Here is a 22,039-nt window from a genome sequence, read left to right on the forward strand (position 1 = left end):
CGCAACATTTCATACCGCGCTGGAAGCCTAAGGTAATGAAACTTCATAGAGATTGTGTTCCTCATACGCATGGGACAGCCCTGAGCGAAGTTTAGAAATATACGTTCGACCTTGCCCTCATTCCGGAGAACGTGCCAGAAGTTGACGAATATTTCGTCTCGCGTGAGCGCCTTGTTACTCATGAGGAGCCAATTGGTGGATTTGGAACCTCCTAGAGACTCAAAAACAATTCCACCTTGTAAACGACGTGAATTCTTAAGCTTGAGGAGAAGCACAAATAATGGATACATGTTTAACACCACAAGAAGCTTGGCACACCACTTTGCAACCGTGAAGATGATGGCTTTAGCTGCGTAGAATAGCAAATAGAAGGCAAACGTCGTTGGGAGCAAATAGACCAAGATGGTGAAGAGAAGTGTCCCCAAAAGCAAACGATCCACACGAAACTGCTCTTCATCGAGATTGTCAATACGATGACGCAAGACATTGTACTTCTTTCCCCGGAATAACTGCCAAAGGGACTTGAGCGCCTCAGTTTGGCGATGGTACACTTTGGTGGTCACAATTGTGAAGAAGTGGATATGAAGGGTCACCACAGCAATGTAGTCGGTGAAAGCGGCTATCAGAAACAGCACACCCATGTAGCAGATGCATTTTATAAGACCCGCAAGGACAATCGAGTATGGCTTTTTCAGGGCGATTTCTAGCACCAGATCAAACACCAGGGTCCAGACATCTAACGTCCAAATGAACATCAGCCCCATAAACTTGCCGAGCTCGTCATTGAGCTTAAATCCGTAGGGGTGTTCAGAAGCGACCCATAAGACCAACAGACGAAGGTATTTCAAGGCCATCTCGCTGAGTATATTAATGTTGAGGAAGTTCACCAAGTAAGCTCGTTGGGATGCAAGTCTGTAGACGGTGATGCCAATGAGAATATCGTTGACAATGAGCCAGATGGAATTGTAAAGGTTGATATAGTTGGAGTTGTTGATATTGTACTTCTCGTTATACAGCGGAAGCTGCAACAAGTGAGGCCAGTCCGAACTGGGATCCGTGAGAATTGCAGAGTTTCTGTAGAAGAGAAACTGAGCTGGGAAGTATGCAACCTGGCGAAGGCGGAGGTCAAGTTGTCTAAAGAAAGCAGATACCTCAACCAATGAAGTGCCCATAATGGGGTAATTAAGCCCGTCTAGAAGACACACTAGAATGCTGATAATGCAAGAAACGAGGAAATGGAGGCCCTGGAGGATCTGACTCGGTAGCCATTTGGCAGGTTTTGCAGGTAGTCTCCATGAGCGTTTGTTGAGTCTGTTTAGAGTAGCCCTATCGCTTTGGCAGCAATTGATTTTCTCTAGCACCTCGTCGTCAAACGCGTCCGACGGCGTGGTCTTGCCAAACTCAGCAAAGTCTCTGGGGCTCTTTTCGGAGCCTGTGCTTTGAAGCAAGATGGCATCCACAGTGAAATACTCCAAGTTTCGGAGATTGGGCGGCAGAAACAGCACCAGCGTATACGTGTTTCCGTCCTCGGGCCCACCAAGCGGCCACCCTCGTGTTTCAAGCTTATGACGCCGTCCAAACCTTCTGTAGAACGGTCAATGACAGCCACCACAGACAAATCGCCCAATTGAGGCGGAATTTCCCGGAAAAACTGCACCACCACCACCGCCAGCGCCAGCCTGTGCCCCACCAAGTACCCCTGTCGCCTTTTGGCCACGTCTAGAGGCAAGTACACGTGGATATGCATCACAACTCAGCACCAAAGCTATCTCTGCGTAGGTACCTGCTGCTGTTGTTAGGCTGCTGATAGAAGCCGTTTTTGCGTTTCTGGGGCAGCGATTCCGGGCTATTTGAAGCGGAAAGTGCCTGGAAGCTTCCTCTTGATAAGAAGCTGGGTCGTGGCAGTAAAGGTGGTCTCTTGTTTTCGGGCACTTTGTACCTGGGCAAGACGGAAAATGTGAAAAAACCGATGATCAGGAGGTAAAGGAAGGAGACAGCGAAAAATACACCCACGGTTCGCCACAATACGAGTTTCTGGAGCTCCAAAGGCACCGAGTCCATGTAGTTGATTTCGCGTTACATGAGTGTGTAGGTGGGTGAGATGGCAGATAATGGGGTGGTAGAGGTTTAGGTTTTGGGGATTTGGGGATTTGTAATGTAATAAATGGAAGTTGAATAGGGGCTTTGGATTTCGGGATTTGGTTTCGTTGATTGGTGAATTGGCTGTTTGGGGTTTGGAGAAGTGGTGTGGTATTGAGAATCAGGTGGATTTTGCAACCATTCTAGTGGGGGTGATGAAGAGTATTGAGGTTGTGAAGAAGGGGCTTTTTGATAGAGGAAGGGTGATTATCCAAAAGAAGGAGTTTCTTAAATTAGATGCTTTTCTTGGATAGAGGTTCTGGTGAGTCCAGATCACTGTCACTACTTAGTGGCCGTGGGATTAGATATACTTAAGAGTGGCTTCATCTCCTTGGAAAGGCTGGAATTGACAAATTTTTAGAAAGATCTACATCTAGGTGTGAACTTTTGATGCCCAGTTCCATTGTTACAAGTGGCTTTCATTTCAGATGGTAGGCTAGACTTCATATCTAAACCCTTATCAAATTGCCCCCTGAAGGTCACGTCAAATGTACAAATCTGATTGGTTTTAGATACAGGGGTTATATAGAGTGCAAAAGTGTCCCAGAAACTAAGAACAATGTCCAAATATACCGCCTTTGCCATTGAATCATTGAGTCCTCTGGGTACACTTGTACTACAAGGGCAACATACACCAACATCTTCAAGAGGAGCCTTGGGAGAAAGCATCTTTTCATTCTTAATACCAGAAGAAGGCACTTGATTGACCTTTATGACACAAACGTCCACCCCAATGGATAATCACAGACTTGACCTTCCTTCTGACCCAGCTTGAACATCAATTAACCATACGTCAGATGCACAATTCTTTCTTGATCTAGGATATCGACCACATAGAGAAGTAAGAGGAGTTTAAGAATCGTAGAACAACGGCCAGAAAAACGGCTTATTGCGTTTGAATCATTGGGTTCTCGTGGTACCCAATGTTCTACAAGGGCACCATTAACAGCCATCTGCAACAGAAGCCTTGGGAGACAAGCCCGAGCCTTTGAAGACAAACATTCTTACATTAAAGACATAAAAAAAAAAGCTATACACTCGAATTTCTCAAACCCTAAATTGACCATAGTAACTTTGCTTCTGACCTGATCAAGTTCGAACATCTCAACTGACCACCGCAACAAACCAACCAATACACTTCATTTACTAGGCGGCAGCTTTTATGAATAATGCTACATTGCTAGAACTTGTCAATTCCATATATTTCATAACCCTCCCCTACTACTTCACCCCTCCAACCCCCACTATAAAAGCCTGCGAATGGCTGCAAAAACACACCCAACTTCAACTACTTCTTCTTCATGCCTCGCCACATAAAATCACCCTCCAAAGTCTGCTACACCTCCCTCTTCATCCAAACTCCTTACAAGGGCATCCAGCCTATCAGTGTCAAGAAACACCCCGAGTTACGCCAGGTTCTTCATGATTCTCTTCAACCCGCAAAGAAGAATCAGAACATGAGCGAAGCAGAGGCCATACTTGAGTGCCTCGTGACGACCGCCCACAATAGGATGGCTAAAGGGGACCTGGAAGAAGAGGCTCTTCTGTACGTCAGGGGAATGCTTGTGCTTTTGGACGACCCCGACCTTCCTTACTATCGTACAGCGGCAAGAGTGTTGAAGTCTATCCCGCCAGATATAAAGGAACACCTCATAAAGAGGGTACTCGACAAGCCATGAAGCTACGTAATGCATGTATACTGGTAATTGGAGTTGTAAGAGTCAATTAAGCTATGCGGCAGTGTAGCAGGACCAGGTCCTAGTGTCTGATCAGTTCCTCTCCTCGTATGTACACATTTAAACGGAGAAACTGGCGTTGCGGGAATGGTTGGGCGACAGCGACCTTCTGGGCGTGCTGTCTGGTTTTGGCGTGTTTGGAGCACTTGGCGTCTCTGAATCTGAACCCTCGTTGAGTGCTGAAAGAGACGACGAGGATGACGATGGAGTAAGCGAGCTTCCCAGCAAGGCCAAGTATTGGTGCTCCTTGTAAAGCACCCATTTGACGTAGGAAACCGCAAGAAGGAAAACGAAGAAGCAGGCGGCCATGAACAAGAACACCACCTGTGGGAACAGCCAGCTCTTCAAGGCAAATTTGTAAAGCGCCAACATCGAAAGAGGGACCACAATTCCCAACGTGTTTTTGATAAGCGCCATGGCGCCAAAAACCTCTCCAATTCGCAGCTCAGGGTAGAATTTGACAATGGCAGAATTGAGAGCTGGACCAGCCAAAGTGCCAAAGGAGGTGAAGATCAAGCAGATCAAGAAAATGCCGCCCGAGCCGGCCATCGAAAGCAACGCCATGCCGATTATCTCTATGGCAAACGCCAGCGCGATCATGCCAAAGTCCACATCATCGAGGTATTTATGGTGAACCTTGAGTTTGAGAAGCCCTTCAAAGAACTTGTGGTGGATGATTGGCGAAAGCACGATAAGCATGAATGCTCTCGAGGAACTGGAAACGGCAAGAAGGTGGCCAATGTCGGTGGCGCCCCATTTGAATCTCCAGATACCGTAGAGAATGAAAATCTCACCAAGAGGAATGACGAGCGAAACCATGATACACTCAGTGAAGAAAAGCACCACCACGGCCGTTCTGTAGGCACGAATAGAGCGGTGTCTAGAAGCTGGCACAGAGTCCTTGGGGTAGAAGATGAGTCTGACAGGACGCAAGAAGTTGAGCTGTCTAAGCAAAATCGAGCCTTTGGCGGTGATCAGGCTTTCCTGAGGAATCAGGGCAATCAGCAGTGAGCGAGAGAGCGATCTAGACTTCTGGCGGGCCTTTTCTGAACGAGATTCTGGCAAGACAAAGGCCAAAAGCACCATCAAGGTAGCATAAAGGCACAATTCAAACTTCAATGGGAGGAACTCGCCTGGAGTGATGGTGTTAGCGGCTTCCTTGGAATCAGCGCCTCCCGTGCCCCACCTCAACAAGGCGTTACCGATAAGCGGCCCAATAGAGAAACCAAGAAAAAGCGCCGCCATGTTGATACCCAAAAAGTACGTTCTCTGGTGGGTTTCGGCAATATCAGAAACGTAGCACGATGCCAACGTCACGTAACACACTATACCACCGCCAATGTTCTGCAACACCTCCGTGAGCACCATAAGCGTGAACTGCAACTCATTGAAGCTCAGCATCACTATAAGTTTCAGCAACTTACCCAAGAACAAGCCAATCACCACAGCCAACATAAACGCCTTACGGCCGTACTGGTCCGAAAGCGGGCCGACTTTTCCTGAAGCAAACATCGTGATAACTCCCAGACAGACAGCATAGTACTGCTGGAGCTTCGATACAAGCAACTGAGTCTCTGTGGAATCACAAGTGCCTGAACCTTCTGAAATCGTGTTACACGCCAACTTGAAAGTCAACGCCTGACGCGTACCTTCACCGCTTGTGTGAGAAGCTGAAGCCATCCAGATACAAATACCCAACATAATCACCGAAGGCCTCTTGAGCCAGTGCAAGTTCTTATTGGAATCTCTCTGTTCCCGAAGCCAGGCTGCATCTTCATCCATGTGTTCGGCATCGTTGTCAAGTGCAGTATAGGTGTCATCAGCGGCGTGCTCCAACACGGTGGAGTTGTCGGGCCTTGGAATCGAGCCATAAAGAGGAGTGGTATGGGGTGGAAAGTCGATGAAATAGATAAGTGGAAGCTGCTACTGTGGGCTCGGGTCTATATGCAGGACCAAAGTATTTTTGCAGGAGAAAGTGCAACAGCCTTTCTGGCGCGAGGGTTTGCTGGGTCGGGAAAGTCGAATAAGCGAGGGGTTTCAATGGCACTTTCCTAATTGGGCCAAGCGGCGTGCTCAACGGAGAATCGGAGCGACATCGGAACAGGCTCGGAACAGAGCAGGGTGTGCACACAAGCGCCCCAGCCAAGAAACGGCGCTGCCAAAGTGCTGTGCAATTTCGTGGGGGTCCCTCAAAAAATCATGATTTCATAATTCAAGAAAAGGCGAAAGTCATGAAGTCATCGATTTTTTTATGGAATTTGAAATGCTTCAACTTTCGCCATCCAATGGCCGAGATTGCAGTTTCTGGGGTCGATGGGGCTGCAGCCGCACAGGTGAGGCTGAATACATGGGGCTCATTGGGTAAATCGAGGCCGAAGCGGACCCAGGGTTTTTTCATGTGGAGGACCAGAAAAGGAAAAACGGATCCAATGAAAAATGACATATTTTTAAGAAAATCTCATGTGACGAAAAAGGCAGAATGGGTGTGGTGCAGATGGCTGCAGCAGGTGGGTTAAGAGAAGGTAAAGAGAGGGTCTTATGGAGCATGACTTTGGAGATTCGTCCCCGGTGGAGTGGAGTGAAGATTTGATTGTGTAAGCCATTTTTTTGATTGGTTTAATAAAAAGGGAAAAAAAAAAAAAAAAAAAAAAAAAAAAAAAAAAAGATTATAGAACGAATTCGGTTGGGCACTGGGACTATTGGCGGACCATTGTTGGTGATCGCAGTACAATGAAAAATGTAAACGGCACCTGACAGCAATTGTCGGGAATGTAGTCTAGAATCCTGTTGGTAATTTTCGGTTAATTGTGGAGATGGGGCAAATCAGGAGTAAACGGGTAAATCGGAGAATTGAATGTAGATTCGATGATAGGAAGATGTAGTATGAGGCCAGAGGGAATTGGTGAAAATTAAGTGTTATCTCCAAAAAGATCACTGTTTTACGAACAGACAAAGAAACCCTAGAAGGAAGAGGTTTGGGATTCCGAAAGATTTAAGGAAATTCGATAGTATCAGGTATGATCTCTGAATAGTATCTGTCTCACAGTGGTAGGTAACTCTATCCATAGCAAAGGGTCCTCAAGAATGAAATTGACAACTGGTTTGAAGCAAAAACCCATTTTCCTCTTCAGTAGGGCTTTTGACATAAAATTCGTCTCTAAAAAGATGTAGAGAAAGTGACCATGATACTTGATGGTGATTATACGATGTGATAAAAAGACAGACTTCAAGACATAACTTCAGAATACTATGACGAAATAGACCACCGCAAACTTAATCGCTCTACGCATCCACACTCTATAATATCTAATTCTACCAGAGAACGATCGTGGGACCACGAATAAATAGTGCCCGCCGAGGGCAATAGTCTATACTGAAGGCGAAACAGAGCGTTTTCCCCTCACAGCCATTCTGGCCGTCACAACACAGGCACAGCATGTCATTAAGATCGACGCAGTGTAAATGTAAGACAATCCTGGGAAGCCGTGCTTGACACCGTGGGTATACAAACTTGTCACCACCATGGGAGCAACAAGGCTGATGATCCCTTGAGCGAGTGCAAGAGCACCGTAGAACTCACCAACTTTGGAGGATGGGAAAAATTTCACTGGAGCCGCTGCTGCCACAGGACCCACTACAGTAGCCAAAGAGCCAGCTAAGGCAAGTCCGACGAAGACGGTTCCTGTAGGTGCAAACGCTTTGCCTAGATGGTCTAAAGCGTATAAAAACATTCCGCTTCCCATGACCCAGGAATCAGCAGCATCAAAGGTGTTTGCAACGGGACGAAGATGCTTGAATCTGGGGAAAATGTGCTTGTACACTAGGGGCAAAAACACCGCCAACCCGAAGATCTGGGCCACCGACCGGCCCATCAGGAAATTCAGGATCGTCACCGAATCCCACTCGTACTTGTAGATGGTGTACTGCGGCTCCACAATCATGGTCAGCAAGATGGTGACGCCGAAAAAGAGCTCGGCTATGGAAAGAAGAAAAACACACAAGCGGATTTTCTTGAAGTTGTGGGCGTTTTCCTCAGTGCGTAGTTTGGTGGGGAACGTAAGAAGCTGAAGAGGCTCAATGAAGCTGGTGAAGCCGTGCCAGATTCTGGACGACAATGTGGGGAGATGGGGCCTTGGAGCCTGAAGCAGGATGACAGAGGCCGATCTGGACTTCATTCTGGACTTCTCAGAGCGCAGCTCGAGAAGAAGAACAAAACAGAAGATCGCCGCCAAGGTAAATATGAATAGGCTTGCTTTGAGCGGCACGAGCTCCGAACGGGGCACCAAATTAGCGGGATCCACTGCAAAAGACGACGCAATAGAGGGATCAGAAACACGAGGAATCTTGGGAATCTTCTCGTTCCTTCTAGCGTGGGAAAGCAAGACTGACGACAAAAGCGGCCCCACAAGCTGGCCTGCAGTGAAGGAAACAAGACAGAAACTGATGCCACTGACACGCTCCAGCGCCACGGTGATATCGGTAATGTACGCCTTAAAAAGCGCCATGAAGGCAGCCAGGCCTCCAGTGCATGAACCTAACGCCGTAGCAGCCCACAAACCCCACATGGGGAAGCCCAGCGACGTCAGCATGAGGAAATAATAGATATAGTATGTCACGCAAAAGCACAGAATAAAAGCGGTGAGGAACGGCTTTCGACCGTAGATATCCGAAAGAGCACTCACCTTGGTGCATGTGGCCAACGAAACCGCCAGTTGCACGATATTGTCCCACATGAGGTACGTGGACACGATCTGCTGCGATTGGACAGGGTCACAGCGGAACTCGGCAGGTGGAGCAAGACTATTCTTCATGAGACTCTGGCACGCCAATTTATAGTAGATAACGTCCATGGAAGGTTGCGATACGGTGATTCCCACACCGGCAAGAAACAAAAGAATACACAACCGGATGAGCGGCAGTGCCCACAACAGCAACGAGCTCACATGGCTGAGCCAGTCCTTGTCTGAATGGTTGGAGTTGATGGAGGCAACCTCAGCAACCTCTTCGACGGCGGAGTTTTTCGGGTTTGGATCGGAACTTTCCGGATGTTCCACAGCAGGGTTCAACACGCGTGTCTCCGTGAGCGCCGGAGCCGTTGAAATAAGCGGAGAGACCTCCGTGGCGGTTCTGTTCCGGCCTCCTTGGTGGCCATCTTGATCAGGCTGCAACCCAGAGACGTGCTTGTGTGCACTCCCTGCTTCCTCAGTAGCCATAATCTCAAATCTTATCTAGTGCGAAGGCGTCCCTATATATACTTTTGGTGCCGTTCGTGCCGCACCCCTGTCAGTTGCTACAGGACCCCTAGGGTACCCAAAAGTAAAGATAAGTTAAAGAAGGAGAAAAAATCTGAAACGACTGGATTGGAGATTTGGATTGTTTTTTGGAATTTCTGGTGGGGTTGCCGTTTTGGGAAACCGGTGGCGGATTTTGTTGATACCGGTTGCGACAGGATCAGGAGAAGGAGAGGATCCTGTAGGGTGCTTAGATTTTGAAATGTAGCCATAAAAGCGATTCACAAGTAGTTTCTTAAAAAGTGGATAGGAAAAGTTATCCGTTTAGACTCGCATAAGCGAGCTTCAGCCACACTCTTTGGATACACATTGTTCGATGGCGATTTGTGGAAATGTCAGTATATGGGATTTTGTGGTTTTCGTTGGTGCTCTGGGGTTGCCCTTGTTGCAGCTGATTTGAGCGTTTGCCGTTTTGGCGGTTTACCCAAACACCGCAGTTGCTAGTGGGATCATATGTGGAGGGATACAAAGGGGTTTTGTGGAATATCTAGCTGGTAATCTGGGATGGCCTTGGTTTCGTTTGTGGAGGTGTCTTCGGATAAGTGGGAAGTTAGAGATTGGTAGTGTAATGAAGCAGTTGGGAGAATAGATGGTACTTCTCTTATCTGGACTTGACTTGGAACAAGCCTTAGGGATTTAAGGTAGATGCTCTTTTGTAACTGGACCAACAAGCATGAAACTTGGAGTTTGGATCCAACGAGAGCTAGTGGAGCTTTGCCGCAGATCATGATTGCAATTGACTAGGCCACATTCTTTGAAGTGCGACGAAGTATATTTAGGGACGTGGCTGTTGAAAAGGAAAAAAGAAAAAGCTTTAAAGAACGGTGGAATAAACGCTTAGGGAAAGTTATGTTGCCATTGATAACGTACCAATTGGACCTTCTCTGGATTAGATTGATACAACTACAAAAACAGCCTGAAAGGACCCTACGCCAAATATTCTCTATTTTAATGTTTTGAAGATTTTTGCTGGTAAAATGCAAGGCGAAAAGTCTATTGGTACCATCATTTAACCAACCGTGGCTGCAACCTCAAGCCACACTTCTTCGAATGCCAAAGAAACCTTGAAGACTAATTTTAAAGTACCTTTAGTATCTCACACGTCGATACTCTCCTTCTTTAAATGTCTCATTCTTTCAATGTCCATAGTATACCATTGATACAACTCTGCTGTACCACCAAGTTACAAGTCTAGCATATTCACCAAATACTCACTAACTAGCCTCACGAAGCACTGATGAGAGTAAGGTGCCACTTTTCAGAGTAGATTACCTAAGAAGCTCATAGTATTCCACTACTAATGTACTCCATAAGTGTCTTCGATTTCGAATACTACAGTCCCTCTTGACAGGCTACACTAGTACACTTATCACTCCTTTAGAGAGCAATCCGTCTATCATGGCTCTAACTATCGTAAATCCATATATATTCTTCTCTGCCTCTCTCGTGCCTCCCCCAGCTGCAAATTGTTCCGAATCTATGTAGTTCATTTCCTTCTCTATGGTGAGACTGCTCACTGAAGGGCACCACAAAATCAAGACCCAAATAGCCTGGCATCGACTGGGGATTATTTCATTGAATCAATCCCACCAAAAAATCGCTTCAAATAACCAATCAACATCATGGGCCGTTCAATCGACTTTTGATAGCCCCCACCACATCCAGGGCTCGAGCCCTAAACACAGGCGGAGACTCCACCATAGAAGTCTCACGTGACCATGGGAACCATCTATATCCTGCACATAGCCACATATCTCACTACCAGCGACACCCGTCAGCGTTAAAAGCGAGACAGATAAATCGACCGCTGCGAAACCCGTGCACCACCCATACTCTGAGCAGGTGCCCCATGCACACTGCGAGAAATTTTCATACCAATTTTTTCCACCTCTTTTAAAAAAAAAGATTCCTTCATCCATACTCCACAAACGGTACCGGTATCATGTCTTTGCCTGAATCTTTTAACTTGACCGCTGAGGACGCCAAGTTGTTGTTGGCTGCCAACGTGCACTTGGGCTCCAAGAACGTCCAGGTATGTAATTGAGAAGCTAAAGCGGAGGGTCCTTGAGATCCAGCATCCAGGCGATGTTCAGAGAAATAATGATGTTTTTGAGGAGCTTTTCGAGCTTTTCGAACTTTGAGCCATCCATATTGTCCAGGTCGTCAGACTGCAAACCTTCATTGAACTGCCCTCCCCATCACTTTCCATCCAAATACTAACCATCAGGTCCACAACAAGCCATACGTTTACAAGACCAGACCCGACGGTGTCAACGTGATCGACATCTCCAAGACCTGGGAGAAGATCGTGTTGGCTGCCAGAATCATTGCTGCCATTCCTAACGCCTCCGACGTTGTTGTGTGCTCCTCTAGAACTTTCGGTCAGAGAGCCGTGTTGAAGTTCGCTGCCCACACCGGCGCCACCCCTATTGCTGGCAGATTCACCCCAGGTAACTTCACCAACTACATCACCCGTTCTTTCAAGGAGCCAAGATTGGTGATTGTCACTGACCCAAGAACCGATGCCCAGGCCATCAAGGAGTCTTCCTACGTGAACATCCCCGTCATTGCCTTGTCCGACGTGGACTCTCCTTCCGAGTACGTCGACGTGGCCATCCCATGTAACAACAAGGGTAAGCACTCGATCGGTTTGATCTGGTGGTTGATTGCCAGAGAAGTCTTGAGATTGAGAGGCATCATCCCAGACAGACAGCAGGAGTGGTCCGTCATGCCTGACTTGTACTTCTACAGAGACCCTGAGGAGATTGAGCAGAACGCTGCCGAGGAGGCTCGTGCTGCTGCTGCTCCAGAGGAGACCGAGGAAGCTCCACAGGAGCCTGAGACCGAGTGGAACGCCGAGACCAACGTCGAGGACTGGGCCGACTCTGGTGTCACTGCTGCCGGTGAGGAGGCTGCTGCTTCGCAGTGGTAAGTGTAAATTTACAATAAATTTAATGGAAGAGCATGCCGTAGTGGGGCTGTTCGGTGAAGCGCTAGTTAGTAACCGATGCAATACATATCACACTGTCTGGGAAGCTGTAGCGATTATTATTATATCTGATGAGAGTGGTCTTGTCTTTTGTTGTTGTATTTATAGAAAGATGTTCTGGGTTGGTGGATATGGTCGACAGTCAGTAGGGCAACGAAATTGCAATGTCGAGCTACAAGACTCCTTCTCCTTAAAAGTCAAAAATAGAACGGTTGGCATCTAATAGACCCTCTCTTCGTAGATTCAAAAATCGATCACTTGTAAGCAACTTCTGCCTCTACAATAATCTGAAATGGCTGCAATGACTTTAAATGGTATCAAAAGCTCTTAGAAATGGACTCTAGCATTTGCTTACTTTCAACCTGGGGGAGTGAATTGACTTCACCAATCTGGTCTCTTCATTTACTATAATTCGGGACATACGAAGTCGAAGTTGAGAATAGCTTTGAACTGGACAATTCGACTGAGATCTATAGATTGAACTACTGCAGTGGAGATTGTATCTCATGAATTCACAGTCAGTATGTTTTTCAGTAAGCCTAATAGTCAGCGTTAATAGCTTCCAGCATCAATAAGCCATTATTGAGAGGCAAAGTACCAATGCAATTCATTTTATCTTGGGATCTCATTGAGAGACTGTTGACCATTCTAGAGCAGGGTCACCAACGGAGCTGTCTATCATCTTAGGAGCACTTGTTTGGGGAGAACTTTTCAACAATTTCATAAAATGCCCTTTTCAAAAACTTATTTGTCATGCCATTATCGCCCACAGTACCATGTCTCATGTCTCTATCACACCACCAGCCTACCACTCGTAAGCACAAGCCTTAACCAAACTACAAAAAAAAAAAAAAAAAAAAAAAAAGAAAAAAACAAATCCATTCAATTACTTATAAATACATCATTCATTCATCTCCATAACTCCACCCTGCTTTTCCTCAATTCTCCACCCTCCACATCACCGCCTAATACATAGTGGCTGCGAAACCACGAGGTCTCATATACCTACATCTCCAAAGCCCAAAATCACCAAAATCCAACAAAATCCAACAATTCCAAAATTGCTCTACACCCCCAAAACCTCTCCCCCAAAAACTGCCCAAAATTCCGCCGCCCCAAATTCCACACTAACACACCCCACCAACCACATCAACAGTCTGCACAGACACGACCCTCACCACGAAGTTGCAACACTACCGTCATTGTCAGGATCATGAACTACGACCCGATCCACGACACGTACCTGGCGCCGGAGGCCGAAAATAGCGCCGGCCAGGATCCCAAAACGGACCCTTCCACCTCGGCTCCGGAAAAACCACATTCCGAAGCCCAACCTCACATCTCCAAAGAGCCTACCCAGGAGCTGTCAATTGGCCACAACGGGCCTTCTGCTGCTGAAGCGTCGCCTAGCCAGAATTCATGGAAACCCGAGCCGGTAAAGTCCGAGCCGGTGGCACCATATAAGCCATTTTCCATCGATAGCCTTATGGGAGGAGGTCAGGAAGCTCCAGCTCCTCAAAGGGAGGTTCCGTTGCCTTCGACGATACCGCAGCCGCAAGCGGCCCGGGAGGGCTTTAACGCTGTGGAAAATCAGACCAATCAGGATCCTAGAATCCACGAGCCGGCTCTCGAAAGAGATCCTAGACTTACAGGATCTGCTCCACAAGCCAATCCTGCCGTTCCAGCTACCCAGCCTGTGGCTCCGCTTAACGCTGGAACTGATCCTGGCCAGCAGACTACACCAGCAAAGCCGTCAGTGGAACCTAGAATCCTGGACATCACAGACCCTCAACTTCCTGGAAACGACAAAACGGAAGCCAAACCACAGACTCCAGCCAAGGAGCACAAGGAGGAGCACCACGGTCTGCCCGAGAGCGCAATGTCTCCAGAGGCCGGCCAGCTTCCGCCGGATTTCAGAGAAATCTCTCGTGGCTACAAGTACCTCAAGAAAGCTGACGGTGAGCCTTTCTGGAGGAAAGATATCCAGTACGATTTCCTCCACGAGCTCTTTACCGACGAAACACGCTGCTTCACAAACTACTTTCCTTACTGCGAGGTTACAAATGCCGCCAACGGGCCCAAACTTACCTTTGCAGAACTATATGTGCGTACTTTGGCTGAGTCGAATAAACTGTCCAAGATTCTCCGTGAACGTTTGATCAAGGAAAAAGACATGGGCGTTGCCGTGAGCAAAGTGTGTCTTCTAGTTAATGCCGGCAGAATGAACACGACCGTTAATTTTGTCCCAGATATGCGTTCTGCGCTTCGAACATACCACCTGATTCCGTCGCTCCAAACCTCTGGCGACGGCGACTCAAGACCATTGCAGGATACCCCTCGTTTAAAGACAATTCTTAAAGCGGTCTGTGACGACCAGAAACACCTCCTCACGCTACTTGACCTTTTTAAGAACCGGGACCTGAAGAGGCCCAACACCAACGTCATCAAGTTGATCTTTCTCATGTCAACCTTTTTCCAAAACATCCCCTTCCATTATGACGATTCTTACGAGCACGATTCTTTCCTGGAGAAGTTCCGTTTCATCAAGGCTTCTCCAGGCCCTCAGAATAAATTCATGGAGTTCTTCTTGAACGACGAAATCCACCCCAAGTGCCGTTCCCGAAGATTCCTCTGGCTCATGTACACCTACCTCGAAACAAATTTCACGGCTGAGGAGATTGCAGACAATCCTTTTAACGCACACACTATTCCTCCCTTGGATTACATCGCCGAGGCTGAATTGCCCAACTACGATGTCGATGCAGACTATGAGGTTGAGTATGCCATTCAAATGTACCACACTCGTATGATGCATTTGTCCACTGACGCCCACAATCCTCTCCCGAAGAAGGGCAACAAAAGCAGAAGAGAGCGCCAGAAAATTCAAACGCAACTTAATGATGGTTCTGGTCTGGGTTCAACTGCATACCCAGAAGACCAGGACGACCTGATGAACGTTGATGATTCTACGCTTCCTCACCAGGAGGAGCCTGAGGTGAAACCTGAGCCCATGGCTGTTGAGCCAGTCCAGCCTATCCAGCCTCCCCAGCCGGTTCAAGATATCCCTGCTGTTCAAGCCGCCCAGCCTGCTGCGGCTGCTCCGCCTGTTCCTGAACCTCCTTCTAGCTCCTCACTGATTTCAGAAAAACCTGTTGTCGAAAAGCCACACAAGAGGAAGAGACCCGCTCCATCAGTCGGCTCGCTTGTGGAAGAAAACAGAAAACCTGTTCTTGATGAAGACAGACAGAAGCTAACTACTCCTGAGTTTCCCGTCGAGGGGCTTCAAGAAATGCGTGATCGTTTTGCAACATCGACTCCATCTAATCTTTACAAACCGCTTGTCAAAGACGGTCCACTCTCAGCAGCCAGCAGAAAGAAGATTGCTAGCAAACTGAAATCCACTGTTGAACTTGTTTCTAGAACGATTCCCCGCAAATTCGAAGCCACTAAGGAGACAATGCTACGCTGGCTCCACGACTATTTCCAATACAGACGGTCTGTCGGAAGCAAGTTGCTCGGCATCGAATGGGAGGACATCAGAGGCGATGTTGCCAATGGCATTGAGGCTTACCTGTACCAGCAGGAGGGTAAGCAGCATCTTCTACAAAAGTATGAACGAGTCAGAGATGACGATGAATTTGATGTGGAGGTTAAGCGAGAGATAGGGGTTCCTGGTGAACCAAACTTAGGCGACCTTGCGCCTATTGACATTGGTGCTGTCGAGAAGATTGGCGCCGGGTTCGAGCCCAAGAGGGATTATGACAGAGTCAATGAGCGAAACGTGTTCGAGCTCGACATGTTGGAGATTCTCAGCGAGGTGATTGCCAAAAAGAGGGCCAAGCGGCCCCGTTTCAGCAGGGTCTCCTTCGACTTGGACAATGCCACCCTCTCATATAAATAAGCATATTAAAAAATGTTACTGACCATGAGCTCAAATGCTTTGCACACGCCGTAGTCTGGCACAAGGTTAAGGAAAGCGCCACTGGCGCCTTCAAGGACAGTCTGGTTGTTTTTCTGGATCGTAGCGAATTCTAGTTCAGATTCCACCTGACCCATGAAGGGTTCATTGAGCACCAAATGCCAATATAGCCTGACTAAATAGGGCTCATTTGTTTTTGAATGTGTAAACTCAAACTCAACGTATGGGATAGCTTGTAGGGAATCGAAAGGATCAGCGTCCCATTCGGCACCAGGCCGTGTGAGGTTTTTGGAATGTTGATGCAAGAGTTTGGAAAGGACTGATACTCGTTTTTCTTGTATGGATGCTAGGGAGTGGTAGCCGTAGACCAAGAGGTCCACTTTGCCGTTGGGGACGTAGTCTGTTTCTAGAATTCTTGCAAATGACGGGCTGACTTTGTGGAGAAGAAGAGTAGCCTTCTTTGATTGCAAAATCTCTAGTTTGACCACCTTCTCGTCTCTTACCGTAAGAAGTACACGCAAAGAGGGTAGTCCTCGAGCCACAAGACGAAACTGAATTTCTGTATTGAGCTGATTCTCTGTATCATGTATGTTCTTCAGCAGAGTATGGCTGATCTCCATATGTGGATAGAATCTCCCCACTAGATCCATTCTTCTCAGCCAGTCTGAGGATGGCAAAACGTGCATATTTTCCAACACGAACAGCGCCACCTCGTCCTCTCCAGCTAGCCGTTTTTCCTGTTCATGGTCATTCTGATGGAGGTAGTATTCTAGCTTCTTTTTTGTTTCGTACTGTCGGCTTTGCGTCTGGTAGCTGTCCCATGTTCCCTGTAAACGGTCTATTGCTGCTGAAAGATCATTCTTTTTGGCTAGAAGCGTATCTCGTTGTTGTACTAGTTCAGCTTTGGCTGTTTGAAGTGATAGAAGCGATTCATTGTCTGCCTCTGCATTCGGCAGCATTGCTGCAGGCGGCAGCGCCTGTGGAGATCCAGGAAGATTATCTGACATTCAGATGTCAATTGCGGTGTGAATTCAATTATTATGAAGAAAGTTGAAGGTAAACAAAGCGTAGTGCAGACTGGTGTAGTAGACAGAAGGTACTGCATGGGTAGCACTATACCATCACGTCAAACGGCTAATCCAAAGCAGTGGCAGTAATTCTAAACGTAGCAAAGTAATAAGCTGTTCAATATCTATATAAAACTGGGGATAAAAGGAAATTAATATCCCTCAGGCATATAAATTCGGGAGCCTTCTTAAGGTATACCTGCATATACTATACAGGCTGCAGCAGTATCAACAGCTCTCGATGAGAGAACCACTCCACAATGGTATCTGCTCCTGAATTGAAAACGGTATGTCCAGTTCGATATTTTGATAAGTGGTAAAAGTGATTATTTGTGATTATACAGGGAATGCTGTGCAGTATCCCAAATCCTCGGTACTCCCCAGATTTCACCTCAACAACTCCAACGATGACCTCAAGAACCGCCATGATTAAGCTCCCGCAAATAAGGATGAAGAAGATTTTAATACAAAGAGAATATCAGCCTTACTTATAGTCGGCAGATGTCTCATTCCAATGCAATATAGTGTGATACACCTTTGTGCTTCAACCAGATAAAATGCAACGCCAATAGTCCCATCCTCCATTTGTTCCGATAAAATGGTGAAGCAACTATCCCTACAGTCCAAAGGCTCTACTTGCCCAACTTGAGTGGCCCTACATTTCAAGAAGAAAAGTGTCTCTTCAATACAATTCCCTCTGCTGATCAAACACCTACCCAGAGCATCCTATTCATCATCAGCTCCTCCAAAACCTTCCCCAGATCTCCGCTTTTGGCACGATTCCCTTTGAACCCCTACTAACCGCAGTACCTTAACAAGTCCGTTTCTGTCGAGCTCAACGGAGGCCGCAATGTCACGGGAGTGCTTCGAGGCTTCGACGTGTTCATGAATGTGACGCTAGCGGAGGCGCTTGAACTCAACAAACTCGACCGTCTCTCGCTCGGGACGGTCGTGATCCGAGGAAACTCGATCGTGTCGCTTGAAGCACACGACTAAATCTACAGCTTAGTGACAACCTACTAAACGCAGGCGCTTGACGTATAAATAAATGTAATAACAACGGGATGCAGAGGTCTATATGCCCAGCCGGTGGGCTAGAATGAGAAGGCTTCCTTCATTTTGTTTTGCGATGGAATGGAGCAGGCCGGCCTAGTCGAAACGGTGGCCCATCTCAATGCCCACAGGCAGGTAGCCACACTTCTCGTAGAAGCCGACGTTCTCAGGCAGACAGTCCAAAATCACCTTGTAGCAGCCCATCTCCTTGGCGATGGCGGTCAACAGGGAAATCAAAAAGTCGCCCAAACGGTTGCCCTGCTGAGACTTGCTCACAGCAATGTCCTCAATGTGGCCCACCTTGCCACACTCGTGGATGATCTTCTGTTCCACGACAAGCATGCCCGTGGCCACGACAGTGTCGTTCTCGTCCACGATAACCCTAGGGTGGTACATGTCAGAGTACTTTTCCCACGTGTAAACCACGTCTTGGAACTGCTCAGGCGAAATGTCGCCCACCTTGGTAAGCACCTTCAAGGTTTCTGTGTATTGGGCGTGATCCTTGGCGGCAGGGGCCCTGATGCTGTAGTTCTTGGGAAGAGGCATGTTTTGTGAAAAGAAGTAGCAGGAGGTGGTGCTTCAGGAAGTAGGCGCGAGTAATTCTCCAGATACGGAAGGATGATCTGAAGGGAAGGGATAAGGAGTTGTGACGAGGCCTTGGCGTGACTGGGGGGTGGATTTGTAAAAACCGAGCTTTGTTATTTTTTTTTTTTGGTTTTTTATTCTCGGTTTTATATTCCAAGACGGGGGTGTAAAAAGTGGTTCTTTAAAAGACGGCTCTGGTGGGTCCCTGGGGCTATTTAAAGAACGCTCGTTTGCAGGAAAACAAAACACTTCGCTTGCAGCAGTGGCCAGGCCGAGGCGCCAAAGGGGTGGTGTTTCTGGGGCGTACGACAACAAAATTTACATTTTTTTGCACCATTGTAAAGCCAGAGTTTTGGAGTTTCCAAATCTGCCAATTAATTCAATTCGTTTTTATTGGATTTTCTGGAAACCGGAGGGTGGACTCTGGAGCATGGTGCGCACCTAGACCAGCCACTGAGCCTCAGACACGATTTCACGATTTGCCGTGTCGGTGCCTTGCGGATTCGTCTGGGTAGCGGAGGATTATTTTGGCTTTGAAAGTCAAAGTTTTGTTTTATTCTATAAATAAATGAAAAATAGAAAAGGGACCGAAGTTTTAGTGCACTTTTGATTTTCTGGTTTCCACAATTTTCAATGCCCTGCGGTTTGGCCCCAAAAGTGGCCCACGGTTTCTTCACAAATTTTGCAAATCACAGTCATGTAAGATCGAATCACGTCAAAAAGCGGCTGAAAATCAGGCATTGTCCGATACGGCACCCCCGCCCCGGCAACGGCACCAGGGCTCCGGGACCCTGTTTTTCTGTATTTCGCAGCCAAAACACTGTGCTGGTTGCGGTCCATGTGGTGAAGGGTACGTTTGCGAAGAGGAGCGAGAAACCATACGATTAAAAAGATTGAAGTTTTGGAAGAAGAAGATCGAAGTATCAAGGAAGCTCCAAATCGTTTCCTGAAAATTTGCATCGATTGTGTCAACTGCTGGGAATCCACCTCTGGGACCCTGTCGCAGCATCACAATGAAGAGGAATCCAGCCGCACAGAGATACGATAGCACAAGCTCATTGGCTGATATGTGGAAGCATGAGGTCAGCCGCCCTGTGTTTCCAGAAGCCGTGGGGTTGTTTCAATGGAATTAACCGAGGTGAATTGACGGTGGGGCATCGGGTCTCACCATTGAGGGTTTTGGAAAATAGAGGTACCAAGATTTACAGAGAATGACTTTTATCAGTTGGAATTTCTTAGCTCTCCGGTGGCCTGACCACGTCATTGTAATCGGATGTTAGATCATTGTGTTTAGGGAAGCATTGTGTCCGTCATTGCTACTATACATTATCCTTCGTCTACCTCCCTAGCATACATTGCTGCCGAGGTCGCTTTAGTGCCGTTAAGTAAATTTCATTCAATTGAAGTCTGAACTTCACTCTGTCATCTTTCATAACTTCTGAATCGACATCTTGAAAGAGCAAAACCTACCTGCCCCTTCCCTTCTGCCTGGCGTCTTATCGTCTACTGCTTCTGCGCAATACCCAATGTACCGAAGAAATCACAAAACCTCAAGCCCTTCAAGCTCAATTGAACGAATTTCTACCAATGCTGGAAGTCACCTGCATTTCGGGAAATCCATCGTATTTCACGCTTCTCTGGTCCCTGCGTTTCCTCGAGGTTGCATGAAACTGCCACACTTGATCGTGAAACCAAAAGAAATCGGTTTAACAACACTTTCAGACAACACAAAATATCACAACTTCTACACCTCGGCTCTTAAAGCCCACCATCAACATTTAAGCATTCCAACGCCTTGGGCTTCCTTGAGCTTCCACTGCTGACAAAGCAACTTTCCGTGAACTTTCCGTCTCTTTTTCGGTGGCAACGAAAGCCATTTTTTGCAATCCCTCTACAATTCAGCCTTTCAAGAAACCAAAGAGCCCAATTAACCCTTGTATCTCCCCGTAATGTTCCCTCTCGTCTATCGAAGGTTGCTCACCAGCCACATCTACATATGTGCGAGTTGCGCATATCTCTATAATCTATAGACGCATCGCTTCGGCCGTGCATCTAGCAATCACAGTATATAAACGGAGGCGATTCCCCGACTCCTAAACAACACAAATTTTCTCATGACTTTTTCTTTCAAGGCTCTCAGATACAACAACAACACCACTCCGGTTACACTCAAGGAAACCCTGTTCCCCGACGTGGAGGAGTTGCCCACAGGCTACAAGGTGCCTGATAAGAAGGTCCTTGTCAAGGTCCACTACGCTGCTTTGAACCCCATTGACTTTTTGTTGAAGAATGCTGCTCCTTGCTGGATCTTCCGTGGCGAAAGAGGCTTTGCTTCTGACTACTCCGGTGAGGTTGTGGCTTTGGGCTCAGAAGCTGCTCAGAAGACCGGCCTCAAGGTCGGTGACAGGGTCAATGGCTTGAACCAGACCCCTTTCGGCAACGGAACTGCCGCTCAATACACTTTGGTCGACCCATTTGTCGAATCCGGTGAGTCCATCAGAAAAACCCCAGATAGCCTTCCTCTCGACCAGGCTGCCTCATACCCTCTTGTGCTTGGAACTGCTCAGACGTTCCTCAACGAGGTTAACCCAAAGAACGCTTTGAAGAAGGTCTTGATTCTCGGTGCTGGTACATCTGTCGGTAGATACACGGTCCAGGTGGCCAAAAAGGCTTACAATATTCAAGAGGTGGTGGTTACCTGCTCTGGTAAGTCTGCTGACCTTATCACCAGCTTAGGAGCTGATAAGATTATTGACTACACCCAGCACAAGTCAATCTTGAATCCTGTTTTGGAGCTGGTCAAGGAGTCCGGCAAGTTCGATGCCATCTTTGACTGTGCTGGTAACTCGGACTTGTTCCCTGAGATTCACAACATCATCCAGAACAAGGCCAACTTCGGTTACTACGGCTCAATTGCCGGAGACTCGAAGCTCAAGTACGGCAGCGACTCCTTGCTCTCTTTGCTCTTCAAGAACCTCAATGGTGGTTTCAGAGTATTGGCTTCTCGCTTCGGCTACTACGACTACTACTACAACATTGTCAAGCTTCACCCTGGTGACAAGTGGGCCGACAAGGCCATCGAATACCAGAGCGAATTGCAGTTTGTCAATTCCATAGACAGCGAATGGCCCGCCCTGGAGTACCAAAAGGCTTTAGACAAACTTGCTTCCAACCACGCCAGCGGCAAGGTCTTGATCAAATTTGCTGATTAGAAATTATATCAAATTTTTTAGTACCTGATTATATGTGCTTTCCTGCTG

General features: G+C 47.3%; 8 protein-coding genes across 8 annotated transcripts; 4 read left to right on the forward strand and 4 right to left on the reverse strand. All coding sequences in view use genetic code 12, as the record gives it.

Moving 5' to 3' along the window:
• Positions 1-27: 27 nt before the first annotated feature.
• Positions 28-2,061, reverse strand: GPI1 (phosphatidylinositol N-acetylglucosaminyltransferase; the record flags this gene model as incomplete). Its single annotated transcript, XM_025482523.1, has 4 exons — positions 28-80; positions 104-1,526; positions 1,571-1,706; positions 1,751-2,061. 4 exons carry the CDS (start codon positions 2,059-2,061, stop codon positions 28-30), a joined length of 1,923 nt encoding a protein of 640 aa, XP_025337141.1.
• Positions 2,062-3,440: 1,379 nt separating this feature from the next.
• CXQ87_004072 (uncharacterized protein) lies at positions 3,441-3,818 on the forward strand (the record flags this gene model as incomplete). The annotated part of the gene is made up of 1 exon (XM_025482524.1): positions 3,441-3,818. One exon carries the CDS (start codon positions 3,441-3,443, stop codon positions 3,816-3,818), a length of 378 nt encoding a protein of 125 aa, XP_025337142.1.
• Positions 3,819-3,935: 117 nt separating this feature from the next.
• On the reverse strand, positions 3,936-9,088 carry CXQ87_004073 (uncharacterized protein; the record flags this gene model as incomplete). The annotated part of the gene is made up of 2 exons (XM_025482525.1): positions 3,936-5,730; positions 7,329-9,088. 2 exons carry the CDS (start codon positions 9,086-9,088, stop codon positions 3,936-3,938), a joined length of 3,555 nt encoding a protein of 1,184 aa, XP_025337143.1.
• A 2,020-nt stretch (positions 9,089-11,108) lies between these two features.
• Positions 11,109-12,098, forward strand: YST1 (40S ribosomal protein uS2; the record flags this gene model as incomplete). Its single annotated transcript, XM_025482526.1, has 2 exons — positions 11,109-11,198; positions 11,394-12,098. The coding sequence occupies 2 exons, from the start codon at positions 11,109-11,111 to the stop codon at positions 12,096-12,098; spliced, it is 795 nt and encodes a 264-aa protein (XP_025337144.1).
• A 1,270-nt stretch (positions 12,099-13,368) lies between these two features.
• On the forward strand, positions 13,369-16,056 carry CXQ87_004075 (uncharacterized protein; the record flags this gene model as incomplete). The annotated part of the gene is made up of 1 exon (XM_025482527.1): positions 13,369-16,056. One exon carries the CDS (start codon positions 13,369-13,371, stop codon positions 16,054-16,056), a length of 2,688 nt encoding a protein of 895 aa, XP_025337145.1.
• A 90-nt stretch (positions 16,057-16,146) lies between these two features.
• Positions 16,147-17,081, reverse strand: CXQ87_004076 (uncharacterized protein; the record flags this gene model as incomplete). Its single annotated transcript, XM_025482528.1, has 2 exons — positions 16,147-16,157; positions 16,208-17,081. The coding sequence occupies 2 exons, from the start codon at positions 17,079-17,081 to the stop codon at positions 16,147-16,149; spliced, it is 885 nt and encodes a 294-aa protein (XP_025337146.1).
• A 1,209-nt stretch (positions 17,082-18,290) lies between these two features.
• On the reverse strand, positions 18,291-18,740 carry GNA1 (glucosamine 6-phosphate N-acetyltransferase; the record flags this gene model as incomplete). Its single annotated transcript, XM_025482529.1, has 1 exon — positions 18,291-18,740. The coding sequence occupies one exon, from the start codon at positions 18,738-18,740 to the stop codon at positions 18,291-18,293; it is 450 nt and encodes a 149-aa protein (XP_025337147.1).
• Positions 18,741-20,893: 2,153 nt separating this feature from the next.
• Positions 20,894-21,991, forward strand: YIM1 (Yim1p; the record flags this gene model as incomplete). Its single annotated transcript, XM_025482530.1, has 1 exon — positions 20,894-21,991. One exon carries the CDS (start codon positions 20,894-20,896, stop codon positions 21,989-21,991), a length of 1,098 nt encoding a protein of 365 aa, XP_025337148.1.
• Positions 21,992-22,039: the final 48 nt, after the last annotated feature.

Source organism: Candidozyma duobushaemuli (assembly GCF_002926085.2).
Source record: "Candidozyma duobushaemuli strain B09383 chromosome Unknown D_B09383, whole genome shotgun sequence".
NCBI lineage: Eukaryota > Fungi > Ascomycota > Pichiomycetes > Serinales > Metschnikowiaceae > Candidozyma > Candidozyma duobushaemuli.